The 16,283-nt window shown below is 33.7% G+C and overlaps 1 protein-coding gene across 1 annotated transcript in view; it reads right to left on the reverse strand.

Annotated features, from left to right (window-relative positions):
• The window catches only part of LOC106467297, a 54,132-nt gene that overhangs the window by 21,267 nt on the left and 16,582 nt on the right, over positions 1-16,283 (reverse strand). The window contains exons 7-12 of the mRNA XM_022395442.1: positions 13,368-13,623; positions 12,660-12,982; positions 10,724-10,833; positions 7,154-7,241; positions 5,355-5,480; positions 2,585-2,693 (exon numbers count right to left, since the gene is read on the reverse strand). Of these exons, the coding sequence (XP_022251150.1) occupies positions 2,585-2,693; positions 5,355-5,480; positions 7,154-7,241; positions 10,724-10,833; positions 12,660-12,982; positions 13,368-13,623 (1,012 nt within the window). The remainder of the gene's footprint in view (positions 1-2,584; positions 2,694-5,354; positions 5,481-7,153; positions 7,242-10,723; positions 10,834-12,659; positions 12,983-13,367; positions 13,624-16,283) is intronic.

Below are 16,283 nucleotides of genomic sequence, written 5' to 3' on the forward strand. Positions count from 1 at the left end.
CTCGTGTAGCTTTGCGCGAAATTCCAAAAACAAACAAACAAACAGACGTAAGGATGTTACATTAATCTGTGGTGGACATTATCTTACTAGGTTTGGACGAGGTTAAGCAGTTAGCATGCTTGGGCTATGAATCCAAATCTTTCCGGTTCATATCTCGTTGCGGCAGTAACGCGCTGCGTACTTTAAAAACACATCCTAATAAGTGATATTTCCTTGGTTACAATACGAGTGTAACCTCTGACACTTATATGAGATCACGCAAGGTGAAGTTTATCCTGATTGAAAGCGTTAAAACAAAATCTTAGCTTCAGCAGCCAAGGTTAGTGCTACTGAGAAGCCAGTCACTTCCGACATTGGAGTACAGAATGTAGTTAGTCTAAGTGTGTGGGTAATAAAGATTATGTTTCTTTTGTTTAAGTGGCCTGAGTTGGATGTATTTTCAGCAAAACGCCACCTCTCAGATCCCCCCATTATAACTAATCTGTAGGCCCCTCAAATGCGCCTGAATACCAGAAATTCTTATCTCCCAAAAGCGCATGCTCAATGAATCTTTATCTGAAAGTTTCGACTCTTCCTGACAAAGTTATATAACCCATTTTTATACATCTGTAAGTGGGTAACGTATTTATTAGACAGTTTGTTAAGTTTCGTATAACGTATATGTTTTCTAAAAAAGATTAGTACATCCTAAATGGCTCTTTACATACTCTTTTTTCGTATTGTAAGGTTCTTGAAAATGTTGAAATACATTTTAGAGTGGAAAAAGACAATAAAAAAATACGAGTTTTTCTTTATCTGTGCATAGAACAGTAACTGTACAAGTGACGGAACATGATAATTCAGGACGGTAAAAACACATGTGACAGGATATGATAATTCAGAACCGGTAAAGACACATGTGACAGGATGTGATAATTCAGGACGGTAAAAACACATGTGACAGGATATGATAATTCAGGACGGTAAATACACATGTGACAGGATATGATAATTCAGGACGGTAAATACACATGTGACAGGATATGATAATTCAGGACGGTAAAGACACATGTGACAGGATGTGATAATTCAGGACGGTAAAAACACATGTGACAGGATATGATAATTCAGGACGGTAAATACACATGTGACAAGATATGATAATCCAGGACGGTAAATACACATGTGACAGGATATGATAATTCAGGACGGTAAAAACACATGTGGCAGGATATGATAATTCAGGACGGTAAATACACATGTGACAGGATATGATAGTTCAGGACGGTAAATACACATGTAACATGATACTTCAGGACGGTAAAGACACGTGTGACATAATATGATAATTTAGGACGGCAAAAACACATGTGACAGGATATGATAATTCAGGACGGTAAAGACACATGTAACATGATACTTCAGGACGGTAAAGACACGTGTGACATAATATAATAATTCAGGACGGTAAAGACACATGTGACATGATATGATAATTTAGGACGGTAAAGACGCGTGTGACAAGATATGATAATTTAGGACGGTAAAGACGCGTGTGACAAGATATGATAATCCAGGACGGTAAAGGCACATGCGACAGGATATGATAATTTAGGACGGTAAAGACACATGTGACAGGATATGATAATTTAGGACGGTAAAGACACATGTGACAGGATATGATAATTTAGGACGGTAAACACATGTGACAGGATATGATAATTTAGGACGGTAAAGACACATGTGACAGGATATGATAATTTAGGACGGTCAAGACACATGTGACAGGATATGATAATTTAGGACGGTAAAAACACATGTGACAGGATATGATAATTTAGGACGGTAAAGACACATGTGACAGGATATGATAATTTAGGACGGTAAAGACACATGTGACAAACTGTTAACAATAAACCGCTTTGTAAATGTTATTATCTACGGAGTTATCAAAATCATTTTTGAGAACTAAAGTCTAATTATTAGGACTATATTTATCTTACATTCAGATCTGAAGTGTTAGTTTTAACTCTCCATATTAGTTATTATTGACACATAAATAGGCTGAGATGGAAAGATCGAATCAGGACATCATAACTCTCCAGTGGTCTGACAAGCCACCAACTAAGGATCTCACTGAGCACGTTTTGGCTATCGTCGACCGTCCCGTGCCAAAGCGTCCCATTAAACCCACTTCCCGGGGTTCACTAATACTGATTGTTTTCCATGAATAGGCTGCAATCACACAGACTAGGACTAATCTCAGAAGACTGCAGCCCCACACATTAGAACTGCTACTCTTGTCCTCAGAATGCGTGAACGTGTTGCTGACTTGCATAAGACAAAAGGCTTCAAAGTATTAACACACTCATACTTTCCCAGCAGTTCCAGAAAAAAAATCAAAACAAACTTAGGTGTCTATTTAGTTATATCAAGTCTCCGTATACGTAATACTGTACAGAAACAATAGTTGTTTTGTAAATGTTCATGTACGTTTAACGGTTAAATTTTCACTGGTTGAAGAAGATAGATCTCAAATTTCCATACAAACAGTTTACATTAATTTTTTTTTTTGTCTTTCAGACGAATATAATTTCATTCTTACTCTCGGATTACAATTTCCACTTCGTCTCTTGAAGCAGCTACAAGACGTTGAACATCTTCGTAGGTCTTGCCCGTAAGGGGAATCCCGTTCCATTCCAGAACCCGGTCACCTGCAAGAGCAGTGTTCGAAATGACACACAAATACTGAGGTATATTAAACCTCCTATAGATGGCTCTGCTTATTATCATAACTGGTACTAAAAACTCGTCTGCAATATAAACATCGAGCTGAAATATCACTGACCCTCGTTATTCCAACCAATCATGAAAATCTACTAAAAACCTAGCATTTCAATTCTTTCCTTATTAGATTTGACAAGTATATACTGTTACAGTATTATTTATTAAAGTCTGAGAACAATCCAATGATCCTCTACACTCTTATCAATGCTGTAAAACCTGGTTAACTCTGTATAAATTTCAATACATTTTCTTATAATCTATAACTTAGGTGTTACGTCTGAAACACGGTGGGCAGTATCTTCCGGTTCTATAATAAAGTGTTATTATTTCTATACTAAAGTGTTATTATATCTATAATAAAGCGTTATTATATCTATAATAAAGTGTTATTATTTCTATAATAAAGTATTATTATATCTATAATAAAGTGTTATTATTTCTATAATATAGTGTTATTATTTCTATAATATAGTGTTATTATTGCTATAGTAAAGTGTTATTATTTCTATAATATAGTGTTATTATAGCTATAGTAAAGCATTATTTATATACTAAAGTGTTATCGTTTCTGTACTAAAGGGTTATTATTGCTATAGTAAAATGTTATTATTCCTATAATAAAGCATTATTTCTATAATAAAGTGTTATTATCGCTATAGTAGTGTTATTATTCATATAGTAAACTGATATTATTTCTATAGTAAAGTGTTATTATTCCTATAAGTAAACTGATATTAATTCTATAATAAAGTGTTATTATGCCTAAAATAAAGTGTTATTATTTGCAGTTAAGTTTCATTGAAGCATTTTTATACGTTTGTTTCGGATATTCGTGCATAGTTACAGAATGGCTATCTGCGCTAGCAGTCCCTAATTTTGAACTGATATATTAGAACGAAGGGAGGTAGTCAAGAGCACTTACCGTCTACGGTTCCAGAATATGATCACAATTCTGCGGCCTCAATATCCTAATAAGTAACTCCACTGTTTACACTAGAGGGAGTTCATCATTTTGGTAGTTATAAATATCCTAATAAGTAACTCCACTGTTTACACTAGAGGGAGTTCATCATTTCGGTAGTTATAAATATCCTAATAAGTAACTCCACTGTTAACCCTAGAGGGAGTTCATCATTTCGGTAGTTATAAATATCCTAATAAGTAACTCCACTGTTTACACTAGAGGGAGTTCATCATTTCGGTAGTTATAAATATCCTAATAAATAACTCCACTGTTAACACTAGAGGAAGTTCATCATTTCGGTAGTTATAAATATCCTAATAAGTAACTCTACTGTTTACACTAGAGGGAGTTCATCATTTCGGTAGTTATAAATATCCTAATAAGTAACTCCACTGTTTACACTAGAGAGAGTTCATCATTTTGGTAGTTATGAATATCCTAATAAGTAACTCTACGGTTTACACTAGAGGGAGTTCATCATTTCGGTAGTTATAAATATCCTAATAAGTAACTCCACTGTTTACACTAGAGAGAGTTCATCATTTTGGTAGTTATGAATATCCTAATAAGTAACTCCACTGTTAACACTAGAGGAAGTTCATCATTTCGGTAGTTATAAATATCCTAATAAGTAACTCTACTGTTTACACTTATATACGAACATTAACTGTACTAGTTTGGCCATTGAATCCTTATATGCGAACATTAACTGTACTAAGATGATTTCTCTGTCATATGTAACGAGGTGGAACAGTAGACATAATATAAGGTTCATGGTAATTATCAAGAAAAATCAACAACTGGCTTTCTTGTGTGTTAACAACAAGCAAGTATTGGACTGTGAATTTTTCTTAAAAAAACAACTTTCATAGAACTTTATTTTAACTTTATTAGTTTTATACCAAACGATCTTCTGAGAATATTAGCTCATAAAATCACAAGTACTTATGAATATTTTCATGAAAACAAAATGTTTTTTGACAAGACCATAAGGTTATATTTAGAGGAAGTTAAGGTATCGAACAACAGATCATAAATGATCCAAATTGTCGATTTCAACAGCACTAACATTCTCCGAGAAATATGTTTTTTTTGGGGAGAAAACAACTACATAATATTTTTTGTCGATCTACTCTCGAATAGACCTGAGAATTACTGTGAAACCGGAAAGATTTAAATACAAGATTTCTTCACAAAAACCATTTAACTTTTTTTTTCTAATGAATTTACTTGTCCTAACTGTAATGTTAGTTACAGAGGACCTACCACCAGGTGGCTATAAACTAGAGTACGTGAACATTTAAATTTGCTCTGTGACACGCACAGTTGTAGCATAGAAGTAAAGAACGCAGATTACGGATAAAAGCAACAACGAAACCTGTCTTCGTATTAAAGAAACTATTAATTAAAGGATTTAAACCCCAGATTAATGAAATTGGATCATCTACGACACTATTATTAAAATAGTCCAAAAATTGGCGGTGAGTGCTGTTGACTAATTGCCTTCCCTCTAGTCTATCACTTTAAAATTATTGACGGCTAGCGCAGATAGTCCTTGTATAATATCCGAAACGAATCAAACCTTTAATTTTCGTAGTGTTGTTGAAGTGCATAATTGTTTTACCTTCTCTTACTTCTCCTAACGTTTCTACGACACCTCCCGGGTAAATTTTCGCTATGTAGGCTCCGATCACGCCAGCATTTCCCGGGATCTCTTTTCCCCCGACTACTTTCATTCCTAGACCATTACCTGCATATCAAGAATTGGGAATGGTTACCCCTCATAGCGGTAACGGTAAGATGTATAATCCTATAACACATTTTTTTATAATATAAAATTATTGATTTATTGTAAATATAAAAAATAACAGTGGAAGCATAAATAGCAATCACTGTGCTTTTATCTTGTATTTTATTTTATATATTGTTTTAAGGTTGGTGGGTTCTTTCCTACAAACTTAAACACTGTGGTAACTTGTAAGTTTACAAATGATACTAACTGCACTACACTAACATAAGGAATAAACTTACTTCTATATTTCAAAACTTATCGATCAAGCAACTCAAGATGAGCGATAGCTAACACAGATTCAAATACTTCACATAAAACAAACTCTGACTGAAATGAAAATAAGTATTTATGATCTATTCTCGAATTTACTAGAAAACTTGACGTCAAATGTTTAGAAATTTTCTGGTGTTCTAGGCCTATCTAAATCAGTGGTGTAGTGAGGGGGGAGTGCAGGGAGGGCATTTGCCCCTGGACGCCGGGTTCGGGGGGCGCCGAACTAACAACCAGTTTAACTAGAATTTAGCTGTTTGCATATGACTAAGTCTCACTAAAATGTTTTTTGTTATGCTTGACATCAAATATTAGTATATCATCAGAAATATCATGCCTTGGGAAATATCTCTGTTTTCAGCGTTAGATTGATAAAAATACACTGACATCTCATAGTTGACAGGAAATAAACTAATTAAAGTCACATGAAAAATACCCCATTCAACACAAAATTCCTTTTCATGGGATTAAATACTTTTCTGTACTCTGTGCTGTTATTACTTATTTCACCAACAATTGTCTTTCAAAGACCAGATAATCATAAAACATATGGTCAGATACAGTACCATGATAGGTATGGTTGCCATGTAATGTTAGTAGTTAGAAAATAAGAGTGTGAAGGGCAGTTGGAGTTTGGATTTTTTTATTTCGCGGGAGGTGGACACCAAATTATTTTTTGCCCCGGACGCCAGACACCCACTCACCATGCCACGGACTATCTTATTATATTTTTATATATTAACTTCATCATTATGACCCCGCAGCTCCCTGTAGCTAACAAATGATTTACCACGTTATAAAAAATAGCCTATAAGAATATTTATTAATAAAGCTAAACAAATTGCTTAGTTTCTTCGCTAGGGATCGTATGAGAAAATTTTACGTAAATAATTACTGTCTTTCTAACCATTAGAAAAATGGCACCCAAAACCTTTTCTTTAAGCCATCGCTTGTGACTTTCTGACAACTAAACCCTTCTAACTGATGACTGCACCTAAATAGCACATATATTCATGTCTTCCTTATTGAGATAAACAGAGCTTAATACTTAAAAGGAAACAGATAAAGCAGTTTTTCATGGATCGTTTACTGCGTGTGGTAGTTGTAAAGCTATTTACACTGGCAAAAACAAACGTCATATAACTGTGTCTGTCAATCAACACGCGGATATTTCCTACAAAACTGGTCACCTTTTATTATTTCCTCACACACACACAGTCTGGACACAAAATCTCCTCAACTGACCTTAAACTTTCACCTATGCCTATAGCAAATTCTAATATAAAAATTTCTAATCAGAGTTTCGGGTTATGAGTTAAAAACACGTACTGAATACTATAAATAATAAGACGGTATCTCACCGCTTACTGAACGATCCTTTGAATCTCTTGTTAGAAGAATTCGCTTTACTGGAAAGTCATACTTCTGTGACGTTTGAACGATGGAATCCTACATGCACACGTGAAGTAGTATAAGAATTTACAAAAATTTGTAGAGCATGTCAAACAAGAAGTTTTTCAAATAATACCCAATGCAGTTTCAGTTTTCTTTCTAGTTTAGAAAATAATGACCAATATCGTTTCAATTTTCTTTCTAGTTTAGTTTTCCGTCCATCTTGTTTAATAATTCACACTATAAATATACAAATAAGAGCATTCCAGGGTTTCAATTTCGAAACAGTATTTGGCTAAAACCTAAATAATTATCAAAACGACGTTTCGCCAGTGTTCACTTTGCATCATCTAGTACACCTATATTAACACAGATACTAAGTACAAGAAAGTTACTTTATACAATTACACCTACAGAACTATTATAAATAAATATAAAGGAGTTTCTGGATAATGTATCTTACCTGGATTTATAATTCTGAATAATTGTTGATTCTTTTATCTATATCTGACTCCCTGTTAACACACTAGTAAAATTTGCATGGCTTCTCCAGTAAAGGTGTAATTGTTCTTAATAAAGAATTGGATTTAAATAAAAGAATCACTATTTATTCAGCATTATAGTGCTGCCGTCCACTCATTTCATAAGCTAATCACTCTGTTAGAAAAATAAGACTGTCTTAACTAGAGACCCCCCAGTGGCACAGCGGACTTAAAACGCTAGAAACCGGGTTTCAATACCCGTAATAGACAGAGCACATACAGCCCATTATGTAGCTTTACGCTTAACATCAAACAAACAAACCTAACTAGAGGCCTTGTTTTCTAAATCTTGTGATGGGCAGAGCACATACAGCCCATTATGTAGCTTTATGCTTAACTTCAAACAAACAAGCCTAACTAGAGGCCTTATTTTCTAAAATCTTGTGGTGGGCAGAGCACATACAGCCCATTATGTAGCTTTATGCTTAACTTCGAACAAACAAACCTAACTAGAGGCCTTGTTTTCTAAATCTTGAATTAGCATCCTCTCATCTTTTTACATTCAGAATACAACACAAAAACAGAGTTTTTTATTATCTACTTTCTTTAGATAATCTTCTGAACTTCACACGAAGAGATCACTACTTACCCCTTTTCCTTCAATAACAAATAAGTTATGAGATTTTAACCCATCCCTAAAAATATAACCCTTTCATCCCCCCAAACCATCCTAATAGCCTTCCGACGAACTCCTCCTCCAAGTGGCTCAGCAGTAAGTCGAAGAGCTTATTACCAAGTTTCAATACTCGTGATGGGTTCAGCACAAAGAGCCCATTGTGTAGTTTTTTCTTAACTACAAACGAGTGAACAAATAATCTTGTGAACCCTTTCCAATAACTCAATATCGTAGATAAATAGACCAACAATTATATAAAGATAAAATTATTCGAGTATATTTACTATAACATACACTATCAGCGAAAATTACGAGTCCAAAGTTTAATCATTCAAGTTTTCATAAAAGGACGTGAAAGAAAAGTGCCGTTTTTTGGTTTATAGTTTATATTTATTATTATAATATGAAGTATAACTTAGTGACTTCTCTTATTGTTTTAACCATATAACATCCATCATCGGGCATGGTAGTGCTATTTTCTTGAGACCATCAACCTGTATTTTCTTCCATTTTTGTCATGAAATCTTCCAAAGTTTATCATACAACAATTGGCTCCTGTTTTCAAACATTACATTTGAAGTGTTGGCAGAAATTTTCAATTTGATTAGTATCAGAACGTTGGTTGATCAAGTAATAGCGTTTATATGATCAACTAAATTTATTGACGTTTTGCTTAAATCCAAAGCCAAATAAATTTAGTTCATCAGGACTTACGTGATGAACCAAGATTTTGTAATGCTGTTTCATCTTTCTAACACCATTGAATTAAACAGTCTCCCACTTCTTCAGCACATGGACAACCCCACATAAAATACTACTGGATAAACTATACATGATGGGTATAAGGGGAAAGTTACATAACTGGTTCATGAATTATTTGAGTAATAGGGTTGCAATAACAAGAATTGGAGAAATAATGAGTGATCCAATGACTATAAAATATGGTGTTCCACAAGGTTCTATTTTAGGTCCACTACTGTTTAATTTGTATGTTAATGATATTGTAAATATAGGTTTAAAGAGTAAAATATACCAATATGCAGATGATACAGCTTTAACTGTAACTCATGTGGAAGTTGGCAAAGAAATTTTACAAGTTGATTTTAATAAATTATTGTATTGGCTTAATATAAATGAAATAAATATGAATACTGATAAAACAAAAACTATGACAATTCTCTCACAATATATACAAATGTTATTAAAATATATTTTACGGATTCATGATCAAAGATGTAGTAATAAATATAAATATTTATTTGTAGATAATAAGCAATATTCTGATTGAAAATGTACGTATATATAAAATGTTAATACTAAAACACAATTACGGCTAATTATAGATGATGTTTTCATTTGGTCTAAACATATAAATATGATGTGCAATAAATTAAGACCTATTACAGCAAAATTATCGAGGATACAGAATATTTTACCAATTAATATAAAAAAATAATTGATGTATCTGTTATACGTTATGGATTGACAATATATGGTTAAAAAAAATGAAAAATTAATGTTTAAGATGATAATCTTAAACAAAAATGTCAAAATTAATGCAAATCTTACTGTCTTACTATAGTACAGTCTTACTATATCAACTAATAAGGCAACATTTAAGGTACAGTCTTACTATATAAACTAATAAGGCAACGTTTAAGGTACAGTCGTACTATATCAACTAATTAGGCAACATTTAATGTAAGTATTAGTATACCAACTAATAAGGCAACATTTAAGGTACAGTCTTACTAGATCAACTAATTAGGTACCATTTAAGGTACAGTCTTACTATAGCAACTAATAAGGCAACATTTAATGTAAGTCTTAGTATACCAACGAGTAAGGCAACATTTAAGGTACAGTCTTACTATATCAACTAATTAGGCAACAGTTAAGATACAGTCTTACTATAGCAACTAATAAGGCAACATTTAATGTAAGTCTTAGTATACCAACGAGTAAGGCAACATTTAAGGTACAGTCTTACTATATCAATTAATTAGGCAACATTTAAGGTACAGTCTTACTATAGCAACTAATTAGGCAACATTTAAAGTACAGTCTTACTATACCAACGAGTAAGGCAACATTTAAGGTACAGTCTTACTATATCAATTAATTAGGCAACATTTAAGGTACAGTCTTTATCATTTAAGATCTGATAGTCTTATTCTATCAACTGATAAAGTAAAAAATATTTAAATAGTTGAATCGCGATCTATGAAATGATGACATTTTAAGGTACAGTTAAGTCTTAATGTTGTCTTTCTTACACGTGAAATTGAAAGGCGCGACCCCAAAGACCTGTTATATATTTCTAAATTTGCCCACTGGTGATAAAATTAATACACTGCTTGAGTGCATGCATATATTCTTACTTGTGCTTTCCTCGCTTGGCGGACGGTAGCGTTGCCGCTCGTCTCGAGACAATCAGCGTTTGGTTCGCTTGAGTGATCGGCGTCCACTTCGTCAGAATAAGCGTCTCGAGCTACGAAAAATATGAATATTTTACCAGCACTACTAACAACTACCAAACCCTCAATATCTGTTTATCCATTACGGCGTATAAAAGTAATTAATTAAGAAACAAAATTAAGTATTAGTTTTGATTCTTAAGTCGCATGGGATTAGCCAGATACACAAATTTTCTCTAATGTAAAGATTTTTAATTCAGCAATTTCATAATAGCTTACAGTCTTATATATTTTAAAAATTTGACACCCTAATGTGTTGTAATAGATTTCGAAAATACCAGAATGACTGAAAAATATCCAAAATAACAAACACATTATATTAAGATTAAAACGACACTTGTATACATTTTAAATAACATCAAGAAAACCAACGTTTAACGGGACATAATAAATATCTGAAAACGAAACTATTACCAGTCTCAAATATATGCTAAAACATGTCTTCAACAATTTTCTGTATAAAGATAAAACAGGGCAGAGTCTGATACACTCTAAAAGTTTCGACGTTTTACTGCGTCATCATCAGGAGTGTAATGTTTTACAAAAGTTAAGACTTATCATCAAACGTTGGTTTTATTCTAACATCTGTGTTATTCAAGTCATCATCGTTTAGCAACAATTTTCCAGAAGAGAGTTGGGAGAGATAAAATAAAACTGGATTTATTAGTCTCCAAAACATCTCCTGACATCAAAGCTCGAACTAATAAGAGAGTTGGGAGAGATAAAATAAAACTGGATTTATTAGTCTCCAAAACATCTCCTGACATCAAAGCTCGAATTAATAAGAGTTGGGAGAGATAAAATAAAGCTGGATTTATTAGTCTCCAAAACATCTGACATCAAAGCTCGAACAATATCTGAGAACTTATATCACATGTAGTATTGTTTGACGTCACTATGACGTAAATTGTTATATTTGATAGCAAAAATATCACGTGTTAGAGTAACATTTGTGGTACCACAAACATGTTTATAATACTAATGAAACATGAGTTATATAAAGCTATTTTCCTGTGAAATATACCATTTATTAGTAACTAAATGAACAAGAAAGAATTTTAGCATTAGTTATAGATAGTAGTTTTACATAAAGGTTAAACGTAAAGGAAATCTCACGAACATCGATAGTCACACCTATTCAGATATTGCTGCTTTCAGTTTCCATTAAACTAGTATATGTTGTTTTTTTTTATAGTAAAGCTACATCGAGTTATCTGCTGTGTCCACCGAGGGGAAACGAACGCCTGATTTTAATATTGTAAATCCTAAACTTACCGCTGTCCCACTTGGGTTCATTAAACTAGTAAAATGATAATAATAAAAACAACGCTTTGGACTTTATCAACCTAATACTAAGAAAATGTGGACAAGTCCAACAGATGGACGAATGGAAGGACTCAAGCCGGAAATTTCTAACCAATTCTCATTTGCTTTTAAATTATTCAGCTTCTAAGCTTAGCAACAATTATCCTATTAAATACGATTCTGTGCTACGTCATAGTTGTATTACTATAGAGAAAGTTCAGGTCGGAAGTATATAAAAAATCCTAAATCTACCTAACGTTACCAATGACGTGCTTGGAGGTTGAAAACACATTTGTTTTTATATTTTGGTTTTGTATTTTATGGGTTAAACTTACAAATCTGAGTCTGGACAAGAATCAGATAAGTTAAGGTACTATAAAGCGTATTTTGTTCTGATTTAAACATTTTCTTGGTTTTAATTGTACGGTAGCAAATGAGTGATGTTTCTACTTGGAGAAAATAAAATATTTTTCTTCAGCATAATAAGCAGGTACATTAACACTAAGTCATGGAAATCCATTCAAGACCAACTTACCAAGCTGGCTAACAATCGGTGAACTTCCCAAGTCTTCTAGACGTTTTCTTGAACGTGTAGGCATGTCTGGCAGAAGAGGCATGGCGGGGGTGGGAGTGGAGACTTCAGCCATAGGAGACAAGCTCATTATCGAGTCGAAGTGAGGAAGAGGCTGTGAACGAATTCTAAAGTTAATGTTTGGTGTTTTTTCAGTGGGAAATGTTGCAGCAATTTTAGCAATACTTTCGTCTTCAACGGTGTTTTCTGGAAATCTTGCAGCTGAACTATGTGATTTGTTGCCATGTCGTTTGGGGTCGCCACCAGTATTTGCTAGATAGTCATAGCTGTAAAAATTGTTAAAGTCTACATTATTTTACCAAAGGTCACAAAATTTCTTAAACAAAACGTACTATTTTAATTAGTACTTTTGAAAGAATTAAACCAAAATTTGTGAAAGGTAAAAAACAAAACAAAAAACTTTAAGAATGTTTACTCATTATTTCGAACGATAAACAAAAAATCTTAGTAAAAAGCTTTAAATATGCAGTTTTAAAAAAAATATATAAATCTTGATTCTAATATTTAACTTACCTACAGGTCATTTCTATAGATAATGAAATTTAAGAATATTTAAATAAATATTTACATAAGGTTTTAAAAAATAACGAATTACATTTTTTTTGATCAAACGTATTAGCTGTCTGTAAAAAAAATAAAAAATTAACACACCCAGAAACAGAAGCTGTTGAATAGATAGAGGGCGCTGTCGTATAATGCGACCCAGATTGTGCATTGCTTTCGGTTGACCAAGTACTGTAGTCCTCCTTCTTCAGTAACTCGTCTATAGCTTGAAATACGTTGCCAGTAATCGTAGGTCTTGCAGTATCAACTTGTCTAAGCCTAAATGTGTCACTAGTTGTACAAGTTGTAGTGTCAGAAGTTCTCTGGTTATATACAATAGACTGATCCAGAAGGTAACCGGAATCTATGAGAATGAAAGTACAGAATGAAGTTAATTCTAGAAACGTTAGTCTTAAATTAGTAGTCAGTACAGTTGAAAACCCTCAGTAGCTCTGTATTCTTCTTTTTATTGTGTTTACAAAGATGTTCATTGTTAATCAACTTACGGGCTGAGAATGACCTATGACCTAGTGGTTAAATCATGGCGTACTGTGAATCAGCCCCCCAGTGGCATAGCGGTATGTCTGCGGACTTACAACGCTATAATCCGGGTTTCGATACCCGTGGTGGGTAAAGCACAGATAGTCCATTGTGTCGCTTTGTGCTTAATTACAAACAAACAAACTGTGAATCAGAGAATTCATGGTTCGCGTCTCCTTGTCGCAAAACAAACACTTTCCGCACTTTGAGGCTGTAGGTGCACTAAAAGAGTAATGCTAAGAGTAGTCCCTCTAAGAGTAGTCTAAGAATTGGCAGTGGTTAATAGATTAGTTTAAAAGTAGCGATCGCTATATACATACCCATTTGATATCTTTGCGTGATAATTCTGAAACAAACAAACAAGTACTCAACAGATAATAAATAATAGTAGCATTAATCTTAAGTTGATTTGTAGCAAATGTCTCATGAAACTAAGACAAATAAATAAACTTGTAGAATTGTAATGTAACCTTGAAATAGCTTGCAACTAAATAGTCACATCCCAAGTACGTGGAAACCTACTAGAGGGAAGTCAACTGAAACCCCTATTTACGGGTAGTTTTAGTAAAGACGGAAGTAAAAATATGTTTGAAGAGCATCATTCAGTCAAGACTGACTGAAGCAAGCATCATTCAATCAAGACTGACTGAAGCATCAGGTTGCACGAGGGATTTCTAAGTCGGTTTGTTTGTTTGTTAAATTTCGCGCAAAGCTACTCAATGGTTATCTATGCTAGCTGTCCGTAATTTAGAAGTGATTGACTAGAGGGAAGGCAGTTAGTCAACACCACCCACCGCCAACTCTTGGACTACTCTTTTACCAACAAAAAGTAGGATTGACCGTCACTTGATAACGTCTTATTGGTTGAAATAATTATCATGCCTTATTCTATTACTCTTTAATATTTTATTATTGTTCTTTTATTATAGAGATTGTTTTGCATTGTTAGCTTAACATATGTATTTAGACTGAATCTAAATCTCCTAAGGGTTACAGCATGGTACAATGGCTCCACGCTGTGGATTCGTAGTCGGATGCTGTTGTTTCCTTGATCAAGGCACTTATCTCCAATTGTTTCAGTCTACCCAGCTGTATGATGGGAGTTAATTTGCGATGGACTGGCATCCTGCACAGAGGGAATGTGTATCATTCTCATCCGCTTTTGCCAATTAAACATTGAATACTGTGTGTCATTTCGACCTTGAAGTAAATCTCCTAAGTTGGCAAAACCTCGTGAGATATTATTGGGATTATGGCCGAAAATATCGTTAGCATCGAGAGTACACAGCTGACGAAGCAATAAAATTGTAATCATTGTAAGTAAGAACGTAATAAATGTATCTTTAATTAGCTATATTTTACCCGTAAGTAGGTAAACTGCACAAGTCGGAAGTTATTATTAATTATCGTCGAATCATCTGGTAATGAAATTCGTTACGTGAACTGAATTGTGGTATGACCTTAGTCGACTTATGAAAACGTACATTTTACCGGTACTTAAAGTAACTGCTGTTTTTGTCGGTAATTGATAATTTCTGAGAAAGTATCCAAATATCGTTTTTTTTCTGGCGCTACTTACTTTTGACGAAATTTCGGTGAATCAATGACTAGCGAAAGTTGTGGACTAAAATTTGTGTTCTTGAAATTCAAAGATTATCAGTGGTATTCAGTATTTTACTTTAATGAGCAACAACCATGCTACAGTTTTGGATCGATTTTAGAAACTTGTAAGGATATAAAAGATTATCCTGATTTATGTTCCTGGCTCTTTCATCTATACGTCTTTTTCCTACGTCTTGTTATGGTGGAAAAGTTAATGATATGTTATGGTTTTTGTTTTGTCTGGACGAAAAATATCAAATGGTGGTCCCTCTCTGTGTGGTGATATTTTTCTCTGGTGGTTCCTGTACATGTGGTGATATTCCTCTCTGGTGGTCCCTTCACATGTGGTAATAGTCTTCCATGGTGATACCTCAGGGAGAAATATCACCACATGTAGAGATCCATCTGTGAACTTTACAAAATAGTTTCAATACACTTTATGTTATCAAAATGTTAACAAGTATACAAAACATGGAGTGCTTATCAGTATCAGAACGTTATATCAATTGAAGTTAACAAAAACGTACAAAACTAACATTGGTGGAATGGTTAGCTATGAATGTTCTAACTCATGACTCGTAATGGTCTGATGAAGAACTCAGCACAAAGTCCGAAACGTTGTCTTTAAAACTAGATAGAAGGTAGGAGCAGTCTATGTGAAATTATTCTACGTAAACATATTGTTTTCCAGCTTTATTTTTAGCGAAATGTGCTTAGATACACATTGTACTATTCATCCATCATGGGTGCTTATACAATACAACTGTTAGGGAATTAAATAATACATCTGTCAAAGGAGCTTAAATAATATATCTGTCAGGAAGTTTAAATAATGACGGACCTGTTTTCAACTACCCTGACGAATGCATTGTTTAAGTCCCC

This window comes from Limulus polyphemus, unplaced genomic scaffold, assembly GCF_000517525.1.
Source record: "Limulus polyphemus unplaced genomic scaffold, Limulus_polyphemus-2.1.2 Scaffold2559, whole genome shotgun sequence".
Taxonomy (NCBI): domain Eukaryota; kingdom Metazoa; phylum Arthropoda; class Merostomata; order Xiphosura; family Limulidae; genus Limulus; species Limulus polyphemus.